The 15931-nt window shown below is 43.1% G+C and overlaps 1 protein-coding gene across 1 annotated transcript in view; it reads left to right on the top strand.

Moving 5' to 3' along the window:
* Positions 1-671: 671 nt before the first annotated feature.
* LOC307211000 (vomeronasal type-2 receptor 26-like) overlaps positions 672-15931 on the top strand; it is a gene marked incomplete at both ends in the record, with an annotated part of 49669 nt that continues 34409 nt past the window's right edge. Inside the window, one exon of the mRNA XM_079967195.1 lies at positions 672-880. Within this exon, the coding sequence (XP_079823321.1) occupies positions 672-880 (209 nt within the window). The remainder of the gene's footprint in view (positions 881-15931) is intronic.

Here is a 15931-nt window from a genome sequence, read left to right as displayed (position 1 = left end):
GACTTTATGGGCCCTTCGCCTGATACAGTTTTAGGGCTCTTCTGATGTCAATCATGTTCAGCCAAACTCAACTTTCTACCTTCTTGAAACTTGTCAGTCTCTTGAGTCAACATGTTTTTCTCCTGCTCTGCACCTGCTCCCAGAGGAGACCTTTCTTCCCCTTACAATTATCAAAACCACAGTGATCTTTTCTTATCCCCCATGAACACCCTTCGAATGCTGCCTTTGGGAACAATAACCCAAACATCAAAATCAAAAGCAGCAGGAGGTTATTTACTCCACCATGCCTGAAAAGTTTGATATATGAAATATCTTGTGTGCCACAGAGGCCTTGCAGTCAAGATATACGTCAGGTGAAAGGGTGTAGGGGATAAGTCCTTGTGTAGCTTAATCCGAACATAGGAGGCTGCCTTCTAGCTTAGTACTATCTACTGACTGGTGGCAGCTCTCCAAGTAGAGGACATCCTCAGCCCTCCCTGGAACAATTGGCTGAGGTTGAACCTGGCACTTTTGGGTGCAAACAAGTGCTCTAGCACTCCGTTATATCATGTCCTCTTTGTCTCTGTAGCCAGAGCTGGACATGTCTTTGCAAGAGTTTAGGCTTCTTCTGATTAGCTGGTTATGAAATTGAGAGAAACAGTCAGAAGGGAAGTGTAGCCGGTGGATTCAGAATGATAGCACTGCTCTTGTTGCTCCCTCTTGTAACCTGCGGGATGCAGCAGAAGGCAAAATGCTCACTGAACCTGATCAGGGATATCAATTATGCTGTGAATTATTACAGGCCAGGAAACCATCTCATTAGTGGAATCGTATCTTCAAAATTCATTGGAAATCGTTTGCCCTTCACCTTCTCCAAAACCCCTTTTAACTTTGTTGATGCGTGAGTAATATATTGATGCGTTTCTTCTACACTCAATGCACTTGATGCACGTGGGTCAGCCCCTCTGAGATGAAAATGACTAAAGTTAGGGTGGGTCTCTCTTGGGGATCTTTGGGGTCCTGGAGGTCTATGGGGTGTGCCCGTTGCAGGTTTTCTGTACTTAGCAAATGAAATTCATTCTTTCATTGTGTCTCATGGAACCTTGGAGTATTTCTTGGCATGAAAACTGTGGAGTTCTCCCACTCTCAACCCAATAAAATCTTCTGGCCCCAGGACTGAGCCACTACCCTCACCTGGAGATGAACGGGAGATTGCTTCTCTCACTCAGAAAAGTGAATGTTGAAAGGCAGGCTTGTCCTTTATAGCTGGGTGCAATGATAGATGGGGAACACAATGTTCAATGCACAGTTATTTCCCCCAGGCACAAAGCAATCTATGCAACTGAAAACTGTAACTCCCTACTATGCTTAGGCAGGTGCTCCTCTCATGCTTTGATTCCAAACATGCCAACCCTTTTATGGGAAGCAATGTTTGTGAGATATATAATGCCTGGAGAAGACCTTACATACAGTGGTAGCTACTAACCACTGGACAAAGTGGAGCAGGGCTTCCCAAATCTTCTCTGAGCCTGTGGAGTGGAGGATTCTAAGCCCGTGAAGGCTGTTGAGTCTCCCAGGCTGCACACCTGGTCCTTCAGGGACACAGTTACCCCATTCAGGATCAAGACCCACACCTGCCCAGCCCCTGTCCCCCCAAAACAGTTCTTCTGCCTTCTCAGGATTCAACCTCAATCTGTTAAAACAAAATAAAAAAATTTCTTCCAGTAGCACCTTAAAGACCAACTAAGTTAGTTCTAGGTATGAGCTTTCGTGTGCATGCACACTTCTTCAGATACACTGAAACAGAAGCCACCAGACCCTTCTATATAGTGAGAAGGTGGGGAGGGGTATTACTCAGAAGGGTGGTGGGAATGGGTGATTGGCAGATAGCTGTGATGAGCCTGTTGACAACTCTTAACGACTGCAATAGGTCTTACAGGAAAAAGCAAGGGGTGAGAAGGTGAAAAATGGCTTTGTCATGTATAATGAGATAAGAATCCAATGTCTTTGTTCAGACCAGGTCTCTCCAAGGTTTTAAGTTTTGTGTTGTTGTTTAGTCGTTTAGTCGTGTCCGACTCTTCGTGACCCCATGGACCAGAGAACGCCAGGCACTCCTGTCCTCCACTGCACCCCGCAGCTTGGTCAGACTCATGCTGGTAACCTCGAAAACACTATCCAACCATCTCATCCTCTGTCGCCCCCTTCTCCTTGTGCCCTCCATCTTCCCCAACATCAGGGTCTTCTCCAGGGAGTCTTCTCTTCTCATGAGGTGGCCAAAGTACTGGAGCCTCAGCTTCAGGATCTGTCCTTCCAGTGAGCACTCAGGGCTGATTTCCTTCAGAATGGAGAGGTTTGATCTTCTTGCAGTCCATGGGACTCTCAAGAGTCTCCTCCAGCACCATAATTCAAAAGCATCAATTCTTCGGCAATCAGCCTTCTTTATGGTCCAGCTCTCACTTCCATACATCACTACTGGGAAAACCATAGCTTTAACTATACGGACCTTTGTTGGCAAGGTGATGTCTCTACTTCTCAAGATGCTGTCTAGGCCTGTCATTGCCCTTCTCCCAAGAAGCAGGCGTCTTTTAATTTCGTGGCTGCTGTCACCATCTGCAGTGATCATGGAGCCCAAGAAAGTAAAATCTCTCACTGCCTCCATTTCTTCCCCTTCTACTTGCCAGGAGGTGATGGGACCAGTAGCCATGATCTTCGTTTTTTGATGTTGAGCTTCAGACCATATTTTGCACTCTCCTCTTTCACCCTCAATAAAAGGTTCTTTAATTCCTCCTCACTTTCTGCCATCAAGGTTGTGTCATCTGCATATCTGAGGTTGTTGATATTTCTTCCGGCAATCTTAACTCCGGCTAGGGATTCATCTAGCCCAACCTTTCGCATGATGAAATCTGCATATAAGTTAAATAAGCAGGGAGACAAAATGCAGCCTTGTCGTACTCCTTTCCCAATTTTGAACCAATCAGTTGTTCCATATCCAGTTCTAACTGTAGCTTCTTGTCCCACATAGAGATTTCTCAGGAGACAGATGAGGTGATCAGGCACTCCCATTTCTTTAAGAACTTGCCATAGTTTGCCATGGTCGACACAGTCAAAGGCTTTTGCATAGTCAATGAAGCAGAAGTAAATGTCTTTCTGGAACTCTCTAGCTTTCTCCATTATCCAGCGCATGTTTGCAATTTGGTCTCTGGTTCCTCTGCCTCTTCTAAATCCAGCTTGCACTTCTGGGAGTTCTCGGTCCACATACTGCTTGATCCTTCCTTGTAGAATTTTAAGCATAACCTTGCTAGCGTGAGAAATTAGTGCAATTGTGCGATAGTTGGAGCATTCTTTGGCACTGCCCTTCTTTGGGATTGGGCTGTAGACTGATCTTCTCCAATCTTCTGGCCACTGCTGAGTTTTCCAGACTTGCTGGCATATTGAGTGTAGCACCTTAACAGCATCATCTTTTAAAATTTTAAATAGTTCAGCTGGAATACCATCACTTCCACTGGCCTTGTTATTTGCAGTGCTTTCTAAGGCCCATTTGACTTCACTCTCCAGGATGTCTGGCTCAAGGTCAGCAACCACACTACCTGGGGTATATGAGACATCCATTTCTTTCTGGTATAATTCCTCTGTGTATTCTTGCCACCTCTTCTTGATGTCTTCTGCTTCTGTTAGGTCGAGATCATTCTATCATTTTTGAGATTGCATCCCAGTACAGCTTTTGCCACTCTTTTGTTGACTATGAGGGCCACTCCATTTCTTTTACGGGTTTCTTGCCCACAGTAGTAGATATGATGGTCATCCGAACTGAATTCACCCATTCCCGTCCATTTTAGTTCACTGATGCCCAGGATGTCAATATTTATTCTTGCCATCTCATTTTTGACCACCTCCAACTTACCCATGTTCATGGTTCTTACATTCCAGGTTCCTATGCAATATTTTTCTTTACAGCATTGGACTTTCCTTTCGCTTCCAGGCATATCCGCAACTGAGCGTCCTTTCGGCTTTGGCCCAGCCGCTTCATCAGCTCTGGATCTACTTGTACTTGCCCTCCGCTCTTCCCCAGTAGCATGTTGGACGCCTTCCGACCTGAGGGGCTCATCTTCCAGCGTCATAACTTTTATATGCCTGTTGTCTTTGTCCATGGAGTTTTCTTGGCAGGGATACTGGAGTGGCTTGCCGGTTCCTCCTCCAGGTGGATCACGTTTGGTCAAAACTCTCCACTATGACCTGTTCATCTTGGGTGCCCTGCTCGGCATAGTTCATAGCTTCTCTGAGTTCTTCAAGCCCCTTCGCCACGGCAAGGCAGTGATCCATGAAGGGGTTAAGTTTGGTAATAAGTTGCAATTCAGCAGCTTCTCTTTCCAGTCTATTTCTGAAATTAGAAAGCCGTGGCAGACCAACACGGCTACCTATCTGTAACTCAATCTGTTAGCCGTCATCCATCCTCCAACCACCACCAGACACGCACACAGGACTTTCACTGCTTTCATTGGTTCCAATTTAAATGAGAGGTAGAGCTGAGAATAATTTGCATACTGATGAACATTTGCATACTGATGAACATTTGCATACTGATTTGCATACTGATGAACACCCAGCCCAAGCTTCATAGAGATGTATTTTTAAGAGTTTAGTATACTAGAAGTATTTTACAAATCCATAAGATATTTAGCAGGGAGAGGAGAAGAGAGTAACTGCTCATGGAGCCATCTAAGACCGGAAGTGTCGAGTCTCAGAAATGAGGAGCCATCAGCAACTGTGTTTGGCTCCATTCCCTGGCTCCTCCCAAAATGTCATGCGATGTCATGTGATGTCATGCGTGTGATGTCATATGTGAAACCGTCCTCCTCAATCTTAGGCGTAAGTTTTTCTGTATTTATTTATTAAACTTATATGCTGCCATTCATCCTAAAATCTCAGGGCAGTTAAGAGAATAAAATACAGTTGGAGTCTCTGCCGCTGGAGCTGGTGCTGGGTTCAGGGGGCTGGTTTGTGTCCTGGTTTTTTCTCCATTCTCCTCTCCTGCAAAGATACCATGGGCATCGCCCCACTGTTTTCTGCTTACTGGGCTCCTTTACCATTGGGTTTGATTTACAAAAGAAAAGGGAAAAAAAGAATGTGACTTTCAATTTCACTGAATCGAACACGACTATGTGGCATAATTCTTTTTGCAGCTCTGTGAATAAGAGGGCATGGCAAATTCTAAGCTTCTTGCTGGCCATTCAGGATGTCAGTCATAACCCCAGAATCCTACCCAACACCACCCTGGGCTACAGCATCTATGAGACCCATTTTGATGGAAGAACCACTTCTGATGCTCTGACAGATCTGCTTGCTGGTGGGAAAATCAATATCCCAAACTACACCTGTGGAAGGCAGAAAACGTTACTGGCTGTTCTTGAACGGGGTGAATCTGACATCTCCATGCACATTGCAGGCATGTTGGCCATCTACAAAATCCCACAAGTAAGAATGGGCACACCTGACATTTGTCATCTCACAAAACAACAAATTATGCTGAGGATACTATAACTATTTTATTAAATAAACTGAGCAAAATGATAGTAAGAAAGGAACGTAATGCTAAATGTACAACTGCTTCAATATAGATATTCTTCAATGTGCATTAACGCATCAATAAATAACCGATCCCCCCCCCCCATCTACAAATAATGTAATAAAAAGCCATGCTAAAGGTGGAATAATACTTGGAGGTGACTTCAATGGTATGATTTCATCTATGGTTGACAGATCTCAAGCAAGACAATCTAGCCAATACCTTTAATAGAATAATGGAAGAAAATAACTTGATAGATATTTGGAGAATCTACTATCCTAATGATAAAGATCTCACTTTCTATTCTCATGTCTACAATTCATATTTCCATAGAGATTTTCTCTCATTGCTTCATGCCCAGTAGCAAAGATGACTAAAACTGAAATCCACCCAATGACTTATGCTGATTATGCCCCAATATTGCTAAAGATACAACTTGCAGAAACTCGATATGACAAATTATTATGTTTGGACAACTACGTCTTGCCAATTGAAAGAGTTAGAAATGAGCCAAAATATTACTCTAGAGGTAACCTGGCCAGTAAGCTGGGATGCAGCAGAAACCTATAATTGTGCAATATTGATACAAAAAATATCTGAAAAATGGAAAACGGTTACCCCAAAAGAGAAATATTTAATTCAGAAAAAATCATTTTTTAAAAAAAGTTAATAAGCAAAGACCAGATCCGGGGTCAATGGAGAAATGAAATAAGATTGGTATACCAAAAACTTCAAACTGAAAAATGGAAGACAATGCATTGACTCAGGCATATCACAATAGTGGTTTGAAAATAGCCATCTAAATTACTTTCATATCAACTATAATATAGGCAAGCAAGAATCTTAATTGTATGTATAAGACATAAAAATTAACTACTTCCTTAGAAATAGCAAACTTTTTTCTAGTGGTACTCACTGGTACACAGTACTTGCACTTCAGCCCCGCCCCCAGTCTTGGCTTCTATAGCAAGTGTGTGGTGAGGGCACACCTTTTCTCCTGCCCCCATGGCTGTGGGCCCACCCTACTACCAGCCCTGGTGGAAGCGCTTCCTCCTCATTCTGTGGCAGCACAGCTGCAGGAAGGTGCCAGGCTGCTGCTGCACCAGTCACCACCATTCAGGCAGCTCTGCGACCGGTGGAAGTTACTGTTGGATTATCACCTGCCCGGGACCACTGCCAGCATCCCGAAGCACTCCAGGACGATTATGTCGGAAATCAAGCCTTTATCAGGAGAAACTGGCAACTCTCCCAGGCACCCGGCATGATTCCCTGTTGACCTCCCTGGCTGCATTCCCCAGCAAGATCCAGGCGAGGTCTTGATAGGCGATCCTTCTCAGCGTGAGAAGAACACACCCCTCTTTCCTGCCCCCCCCCCCGGGCAGGGGAAAGAGATAGACAGAAACATATTTACATGCCTTTATTTCTGTCTTTGCAGCATTACAAAAAACATGACTGCTCTCTTCAAACTCCAGCAGTCTAGTAGCAAACACTTCCTGGACAGGAACAAACGGAAGAGCTCATATTACACTCTGAGCTAATTCCGGTGCTTCGCACTGTGAATTGACTGTCCCTCTGTTTCCCACGGGCAGTCCCAACATTCCCATCATGTTTATTTTTCAAGCTAGCACTTTGCAGCTGCATTGCATCCATATCATAACAGATTAGTCCGGTGATCATCCTCTGGCTGCCGTTCAGGAATCCTCCTTCAGTCCAGAGAGACCGATAATTAAGCAACTTCGCTCTTATGAGAAAAGCACACTAATTCCCTTTTGCACAAAACATCAGAAGGAAAAGTTCGTAGATTTCATCTACTTTATTAAACTGCATACAAAACAACACGCATGGCTGGCTGTCTCAAACAGCCCAGCTTGTGAGTACTACGACTCAACACTGCTTCAGTCCAGAAGCGGAAGGGATGAACGTAACTCCACCCCGGTTACGCTGAAGACAGTCTGAGAACTGACTCACACTTCCTTTCTCACACTGTGAGACATCTGATGTAAATAGCTCTTGCTGTTTCCTGGCAGCTTGGCAGCTGGTGAGAACCGAAATGGTGGACAGCCAGTAAGCTGAGTCTGTTATAGCAGTGGCAGCCAGGCTGGGCAACATCAAAAGGACTCTATCTTCCTTGAATACCTAACAGATTCTGGGGTTGCAGCGCTCATCTTGCTTTATTGGCCGAGGGAGCCGGCCAACAATTTTGCACAATTGTAACAGCATCCAGACTGCTGTAGGTGTATGCCTAATGTTAGCATACTGAAGTCTCTTTTAACTCTGTGCAGATGCCAATGAATGCATCAGATGTCCAGAAGATCAGCATCCAAACAAGGACCGCGATCAATGTGTCCCCAAAGCAATCAACTTCTTGTCCTATGAAGATTATTTGGGGATCCTCCTGGTTTCCGTTGCCCTACTCTTATCTTCAACCACAGGCTTTGTTTTGGGAATATTCATGAAATACAATGAAACTCCCCTAGTCAAAGCCAACAACAGAGACCTCTCCTACATCCTCCTCTTCTCCCTCCTGCTCTGCTTTTTGTCCTCTTTCCTTTTCATCGGCCAGCCAAGGAAAGTCAACTGTCTTCTCCGACAAACGGTCTTCAGCATTGTCTTCTCATCTGCCGTCTCTTCTGTCTTGGCAAAAACCATCACTGTGGTGTTGGCCTTCTTGGCCACCAAGCCAGGGAACAGGGTGAGGAAATGGCTGGGGAAAAGTCTGGCCAACTCCATTGTCATTTCTTGTTCTACTGTCCAAGTTGTCATCTGCACCATCTGGCTGGGACTTTCTCCCCCATTCCCAGACTCTGACATGAGCTCCCAACCTGGCGAGATCATCTTGCAATGCAATGAAGGCTCTGTCGCTATGTTTTACGCTGCCCTCAGCTACATGGGCTTCCTGGCTGCCATCTGCTTCACGGTGGCTTTCCTAGCCAGGAATCTGCCTGGTGCCTTCAATGAAGCCAAGCTGATCACCTTCAGCATGCTGGTCTTCTGCAGTGTTTGGGTGTCCTTTGTGCCCACCTACCTGAGCACCAGGGGGAAATACATGGTAGCCGTTCAGGTCTTCTCCATCTTGGTCTCCAGTGCTGGGCTCCTGGTCTTCATCTTCATGCCCAAGTGCTACATTATTATACTGAAGCCCGAACTGAACACGAAGGAGTACCTGATGGCAAAAAAATAAACAGAGAGAGTGAGAGAGATAAACCAGTTTTCTTTTTGTTGTTGTTTAGTCATTTAGTCTTGTCCGACTCTTCGTGACCCCATGGACCAGAGCACGCCAGACACTCCTGTCTTCCACTGCCTCCCGCAGTTTGGTCAAACTCATGCAGGTAGCTTCGAGAACACTATTGAACCATCTTTCCTTTGGTCTGCATTAAAAGCATTGTTAATCACTTTCAACAGGTGATGCTGAATTTTTGTGTTTCTCTAGGGAGTTCAGGAGTTCAGTTGTTTAAAACTGCCATTTTCCTCTCAGTATGACACCTCATTCACTTAGCTCAGTCTATATTTTACCTTTCAGCATCACTGCCTTCTCACTTTAGTCACTCTGCCCTTTCTATTCCTCAACTGTCTCATGGCTCTAAGTCTTGGAAGACCTGCTCCCTGCCTTACAGGCCTTAGCAGCTAGATTTATTTTATTTTATTATTTTATTATTTTATTATTTTATTATTTTATTTTATTTTATTTTATTTTATTTTATTTTATTTTATTTTATTTTATTTTATTTTATTTTATTTTAAACCCAATATGATAATTTGGTCCAACAATTAATGACCAATGAGGATAACAAAATCTGATGGGATCACAAATAAATTCAATTTTTAAATGAGAAATTATATACATCTTATGGTCACAAAAATGATGCACTTTCTTTCCCTGCCCTTTCTTTTCCTCAACTATCTCACAGCTTTGAGTCCCAGAAGACCTGCTCCCTGCCTTAGAGGCCTTTTTCCACATGGCCTGAGGAGGGACGGGTCCTGACTGACTCTAGCTACAAAAACTGAGGCTGCTAAACAGAATTTTGAATTGGGATCTTGTTTAAGGATTAACTGATTTTAATTTGTGTGGGTTTTTGTTGTTGCTTTTATGGTTTGATTGTGGATGAGGAGGCTGATTGTATCTATATCACAGAGACCTGAGTGGATGAGTGAGCGGACTGGAGTTGGTGTAAACCAGCTGTGCCCACCTGGGTATTCAGTGCAGCATCAGGGCAGACCTGAGGGTCAGGGAGAGGGAGTTGCTGGGTCTAAAGAGATCCCATCTCTGTGTCCCTTTGGGGGGTATCTAGAATTTGTCTTCCTCTTTGTTACAATGTGTGATCACAGCTGCAAGACTTTTACATGAACAAAGATGCAAGGACACATCATTCCCAACAATGGCTGTTAAAGCTAATGGGTTTAGCTGAGATGGCAAAAGTGACACATTCAGTAAGAGAAAAGCCATTGTTAAGATTTGTTGAAGACCGGAAACCTTCTCATAGAATTTTTGCGTGAAAAACAAAATGAAACAATGACATCTGGATTTGAGGTTTGAAGATAATTTGTTTATAGAAAGTGGCTTTGTGGGGTTTTATTGTGAAATGGACGAAGTGATAATTGTTTTTATGTAGCAAACAGCTGAAGAATCGGAAGTTCTTGACTTTAGCATCCATGCTGAGGCAACTGCTTCTGGAGTGGCTGAGGACTTCATGGCTTCCACAATGACCATGGGGCTGTCCCAACATGTCACCGTCCCAATGCATGTGACAGGACACACTCTGGACCTTTCCCCCCTCAAATGGGAAGGAAGAGGGTGAACTAAAAGTGAGGGACATTGACATCAGTCCATTGTCAAGTTCACATCACTTCCTTTTTTTTTTTTTTGTTGCAGCATCTGGGACTTTTTAAAAATATATATATATTTATTAAGTTTTTTATACAGATACAACAGAGCCAAAAAAAGGACAACATACAGAAAAAGTAAAATTAACAATAATAAAAAAGAAATAAAAACTCCAGCTTTTCAATTCATACTTGAATAACTTTTTTTCTGACTTCCTCACGCCTCCCTTTTTTGTGTTCCTCTTTGCCCAATCAAATACAGCAAATTCTAACCCTCTTTCAGAAATCATTTCTAATTATTAAAATCACTCTATTATATCTCCAACCTTTCCTCCTTATGTTTAAATACCCTTAACATAATATTTACCTTTGATATAATAAAACTTTTGTCATTCACCTTTTTTCTATTACATTTTTGCATGTTTTTTCACACAGTATCACTAATGCCATATTATTTTCATGGCCAACATCGTTTTAGCATTCATAAACTTTGCAGTGTTTCTGCAGATAGTCTTTAAACTTCTTCCAGTCCTCTTCCACCGATTCTTCTCTCAGGTCTCGGATTCTGCCGGTCATTTCTGCTAATTCCATATAGTCTATTACTTGCATCTGCCACTCTTCCAAGGTGGGCAAATCTTGTGTCTTCCAGTACTTTGCGATGAGTATTCTTGCTGCTGTTGTCGCATACATAAAAAACGTTCTATCTTTCTTTAATACCAATTGGCCGACTATGCCCAAGAGAAAGGCCTCTGGTTTCTTAAGGAAGGTATATTTAAATACCTTTTTCAGTTCATTATATATCATCTCCCAGAAAGCCTTAATCTTCAGGCACGTCCACCAAAGGTGAAAGAATGTACCCTCAGTTTCTTTACATTTCCAACATTTGTTATCAGGCAGGTGATAAATTTTAGCAAGCTTGACTGGGGTCATGTACCACCTATAAATCATTTTCATAATATTCTCTCTTAGGGCATTACATGCCGTAAATTGCATACCGGTGGTCCACAACTTTTCCCAGTCAGGAAACAAAATGTTATGACCTATGTCCTGTGCCCATTTAATCATTGCTGATTTAACCGTTTCATCCTGAGTGTTCCATTTCAACAACAAGTTATACATTCTTGAAAGAATCTTAGTCTTAGGTTCTAACAGTTCTGTCTCCAGTTTCGATTTTTCCACCTGGAAGCCCAATTTCTTATCCAAATTATAGGCCTCTCTTATTTGATAATAGTGAAGCCAATCTCGCACTTTATCTTTTAATTTCTCAAAACTCTGCGAATTCATTTTGTCTCCTTCCTGTTCTAATATCTCCCAATACTTCAGCCATTTGGCCTCCATATTGACTCTTTTCAGAGCCTTTGCTTCCATGGGCAAGTTCACATCACTTCCTGTTGAGATTAAGGGTAACGGCACCTTTTACACTTGGCAGAGGCAGGAGACCTCTTTGGATGGTCAGTCTTTGGAAGCTGGTTGATTCAATAGGTTTCCAGATGGCTGCTGGGAGCGATAATCAAACAAAATCTGGAGGACACCATGTTAGGGCCCCCTGTTCTAGAATGGTAAACGTTCAAAACACTTGGAGAAATGAAAAATCTTGGTTTAAGAGTGAGCATTTAAAAGAAGAACTGCGCCCTAGGTAGAAATGAGAAGCAGGCTGACATGACCTCTTCTTGTGTCTGTCCCAATGCTTCACTTTGGCACAAGACACCGTCACTTCCACTCCATCCACTGAAATCACTCTTAGGCCAACACTCGGCAGTGGGAGGGGGTGCCCCTGGCCTGGCGTTGGAAGACCACATCCATGCAGAGATTGTCATTGGGCTGGATTGGGACTTCATCAGCCGATTACAACTCTGCTCTGAGATCTTCAGTGGTGGCTCCTTTGTTACTGAGCCAAGCTCAAGGTTTTACGGACGCTCCTAACACCTTGGGAAGAGTTGAATTGTCTTCTCCCCTATATATTCACTCATCTGCTTTGGTTTGAAAAACTGGCACAATTGTTGGTGCCCAGGGCTTTTTAAAAAAAAAAAGAAAAGAAGGTGCTGGTACTCACCATGAGGTTGTTACTTCATACCATGCCTTTAACATTTTTTTTTTTGGGGGGGGAGTACTTTGCACCCTTGAATACCCCCAGAAAAAAGCACTGCTGGTGCTACACAATACTCATTCTGGACAGGTGGAAATTGATCCCTTCCTGTGGAAGCACCTACACTTTGCCACATTCTGCCTTTTGACACCTTCACTGTATTCTTTTTGGTGCCTGGGAAAACATTTTTTATTGAGAGAAGACTGTTTAGATGTGTAGAAGTTGACATGTTATTTATCTTTGGCTTAACTTTTTACTTAATTATATTTTGGATTTCCAAATAGATCTTTTTTATCTTGTCTTTTCCCAATAAATTTATCATTATTCTTGTGGGGGTTTTTTGTACAAGAAAGTGGTACATGAATTTATTTATTTTTTTAAATAGATATTTAGGCCACATCATGGAGGTGGATAAGGCTATAAACAGCTACTAGCCCTTATGAATATGACCCCCCTCCACTTTTTGAGGCAGGAAGACTCTGAGTGCCACTTGTTGGGCATCACATGTAGGGAAAGGGCTGCTGCACTGACCCCCCTGCTAGTGGCCTTCCCACTGGGGCAACTGGCTGTCCATTTTGAGAAGAGGATGCTGGACTTTATGGGCCCTTCACCTGATACAGTTTTAGGGCTCTTCTGATGTCAATCATGTTCAGCTAAACTCAACTTTCTCCCGATTTGTACCTTGTCAGTCTCTTGAGTCAACATGTTTTTCTCCTGCTCTGCACCTGCTCCCAGAGGAGACCTTTCTTCCCCTTACTATTATCAGAACCACAGTGATCTATTATTATCCCCCTTGCACACCCTTCGAATGCTGCCTTTGGGAACAATAACACAAACATCATGATCAAGAGCAGCAGGAGGTTATTTACTCCACCGTGCCTGAGAAGTTAGATATATAAAATATCTTGTATGCCACAGAGTCCTTGCAGTCAAGGTATACGTCAGGTGAAAGGGTGTAGGGGATAAGTCCTTGTGTAGCTTAATCAGAACATAGGAAGCTGCCTTCTAGCTTAGTACTATCTACTGACTGGTGGCAGCTCTCCAAGTAGAGGACATCCTCAGCCCTACCTAGAACAGTTGGGTGAGGTTGAACCTGGCACTTTTGGGTGCAAACAAGTGCTCTAGCACTCCGTTATATCATGTCCTCTTTGTCTCTGAAGCTAGAGCTGGACACATCTTTGCAAGAGTTTAGGCTTCTTCTGATTAGCTGGCTGTGGAGTTGAGAGGAACAATCAGAAAGGAAGTGTAGCCGGGGGATTCAGAATGGTAACACTGCTCTTGTTGCTCCCTCTTGTGACCTACGGGATGCAGCAGAAGGCAAAATGCTCACTGAATCTGATCAGGGATGTCAATTATGCTGTGAATTTTTACAGGCCAGGAAACCATCTCATTGGTGGAATTGTATCTTCAAGATTCATTGGAGATCGTTTACCCTTCACCTTCAACAGCACCCCCTTTAACAGGGTTAATGCGTGAGTAATGTATTGATGTGTTTCTGCTTCACTTCAGTTCCCCGGATGCACCTGGATCAGCCCCTCTGAGATGAAAGTGACTGAAGCTAGGGTTGGTCTCTGCTGGAGATCTATGGGATCCTGGAGGTCTTTGGGGGTGTGGCTGTTGCACGTTTTCTGTAGTTAACAAAATGAAATCTGCAAAAAAACTTTGTGAAATCATTGCAGGAGATCTTGAGGTCCTCACAAGGCCCCAGTGGTAGAGGTGGTTCCATTACATTGCAACCCACCTAAAAGTGTCACCTGCTGCTGTTTTCTGCAGATGCAATGGAGGCGGGGAACAAGCTCACGTAGTATTGTGTTTTATTACAACCAAATCTTGCTGCATCAGTTTAAGAATCTCCATAAGCTATTTTAGGGCTGTGGGATTCAAATATGTTCCAGCCTCCCCCCCTTCATTTTTGGATTGGCCATTTCATGCGCAGTTGAAGGAGCTCCATCTCCCTCAGTAGTTCTGGTACAGTCACACCTCCACTTACGTATCCCTTTGCTTACGTAAACTTCGGGATACAGAAGCGGCAAACCCGGAAGTATATTTCTGGGTTTTTGCCACGCGCGCACGCACAGAAGCGTTCTACCAACACGTGCGCATGCGCAGACACAGTCCCTCCAGTTGCAGAAACCTCGGGATCTGACCAGAGCTCCGGAACGGATCCCGTCCTCGACCGGAGGTGCCACAGTATTTATGTTGCTCATAATTAAGCCTCTTCAAAATTAGGAGTAAAATAAGGCAGCAGGGAGGACATTTACCCAATTAGACATGATGTTTGTTTGCAGTTTAGTATTATAGATTATAACGGTTTTTTCTCCATTCTATCCTGCAAAGATACTGTGGACTATGCCCTACTTACTAGGCTCCTTTCCTATTTGCTTTGATTTATACAAAAAAGAATGTGACTTTTAAATTCACTAAATCGAACATGACTATGTGGCGTTTTCTTTCTGCAGTTATGCAAATAAAAGGGGATGGCAAATTCTTAGCTTGTTGCTGGCAGTTCAGGATGTCAATCATAACCCCAGAATCCTACCCAACACCACCCTGGGCTACAGCATCTATGAGACCCATTTTGATGAAAGAACAACTTCTGATGCTCTGACAGATCTGCTTGCTGGTGGGAGAATCAATATCCCAAACTACACCTGTGGAAGGCAGAAAACATTACTGGCTGTTCTTGAACGGGGTGAATCCGACATCTCCATGCACATTGCAGGCATGTTGGGCATCTACAAAATCCCACAAGTAAGAATGGGCTTCAAGTCAGGCACACCCCACATTTGCCATCTCATGAAACAACAAGTTTTGCTGATGTTAATATAACTATTCTAACAAATAAACTGAGCAAAATGATAGGAATAAAGGGACATAATTCTAAATGTACAACTGCTTCAATATAAATATAAATATAAATATAAATATAAATATAAATATAAATATAAATATAAATATAAATATAAATATAAATATAAATATAAATATAAATATAAATATAAATATAAATATAAATATCATTCAATATGCATTTAAGCACCAATAAATAACCAACCCCCCTCCCATAAATCTACAAATAATGTAATAAAAAGCCATGCTAAAGGTGAAATAATACTAGGAGGTGACTTCAAGAGCCAGTGTGGTGTAGTGGTTAAGAGCAGTAGTCTTGTAATCTGGGGAACCGGGTTCGCTTCGCTGCTCCTCCACATGCAGCTGCTGGGTGACCTTGGGCCAGTCACACTTCTCTGAAGTCTCTCAGCCTCACTCACCTCACAGAATGTTTGTTGTTGGGGAGGAAGGGAAAGGAGAATGTTAGCCGCTTTGAGACTCCTTAAAGGGAGTGAAAGGCGGGATATCAAATCCAAACTCCTCCTCCTCCTCCTCCTCCTCCTCCTCCTCCTCCTCCTCCTCCTCTTCTTCTTCAATGGTATGATTTCATCTATGATTGACATATCTCAAACAATGCAATCTAGCCAAGGTCT

The sequence above is a fragment of the Podarcis cretensis genome (assembly GCF_951804945.1).
Source record: "Podarcis cretensis genome assembly, chromosome: 2".
In the NCBI taxonomy this organism is placed as follows: Eukaryota; Metazoa; Chordata; class Lepidosauria; order Squamata; family Lacertidae; genus Podarcis; species Podarcis cretensis.
This window is presented reverse-complemented; position numbering and strand designations above follow the sequence as displayed.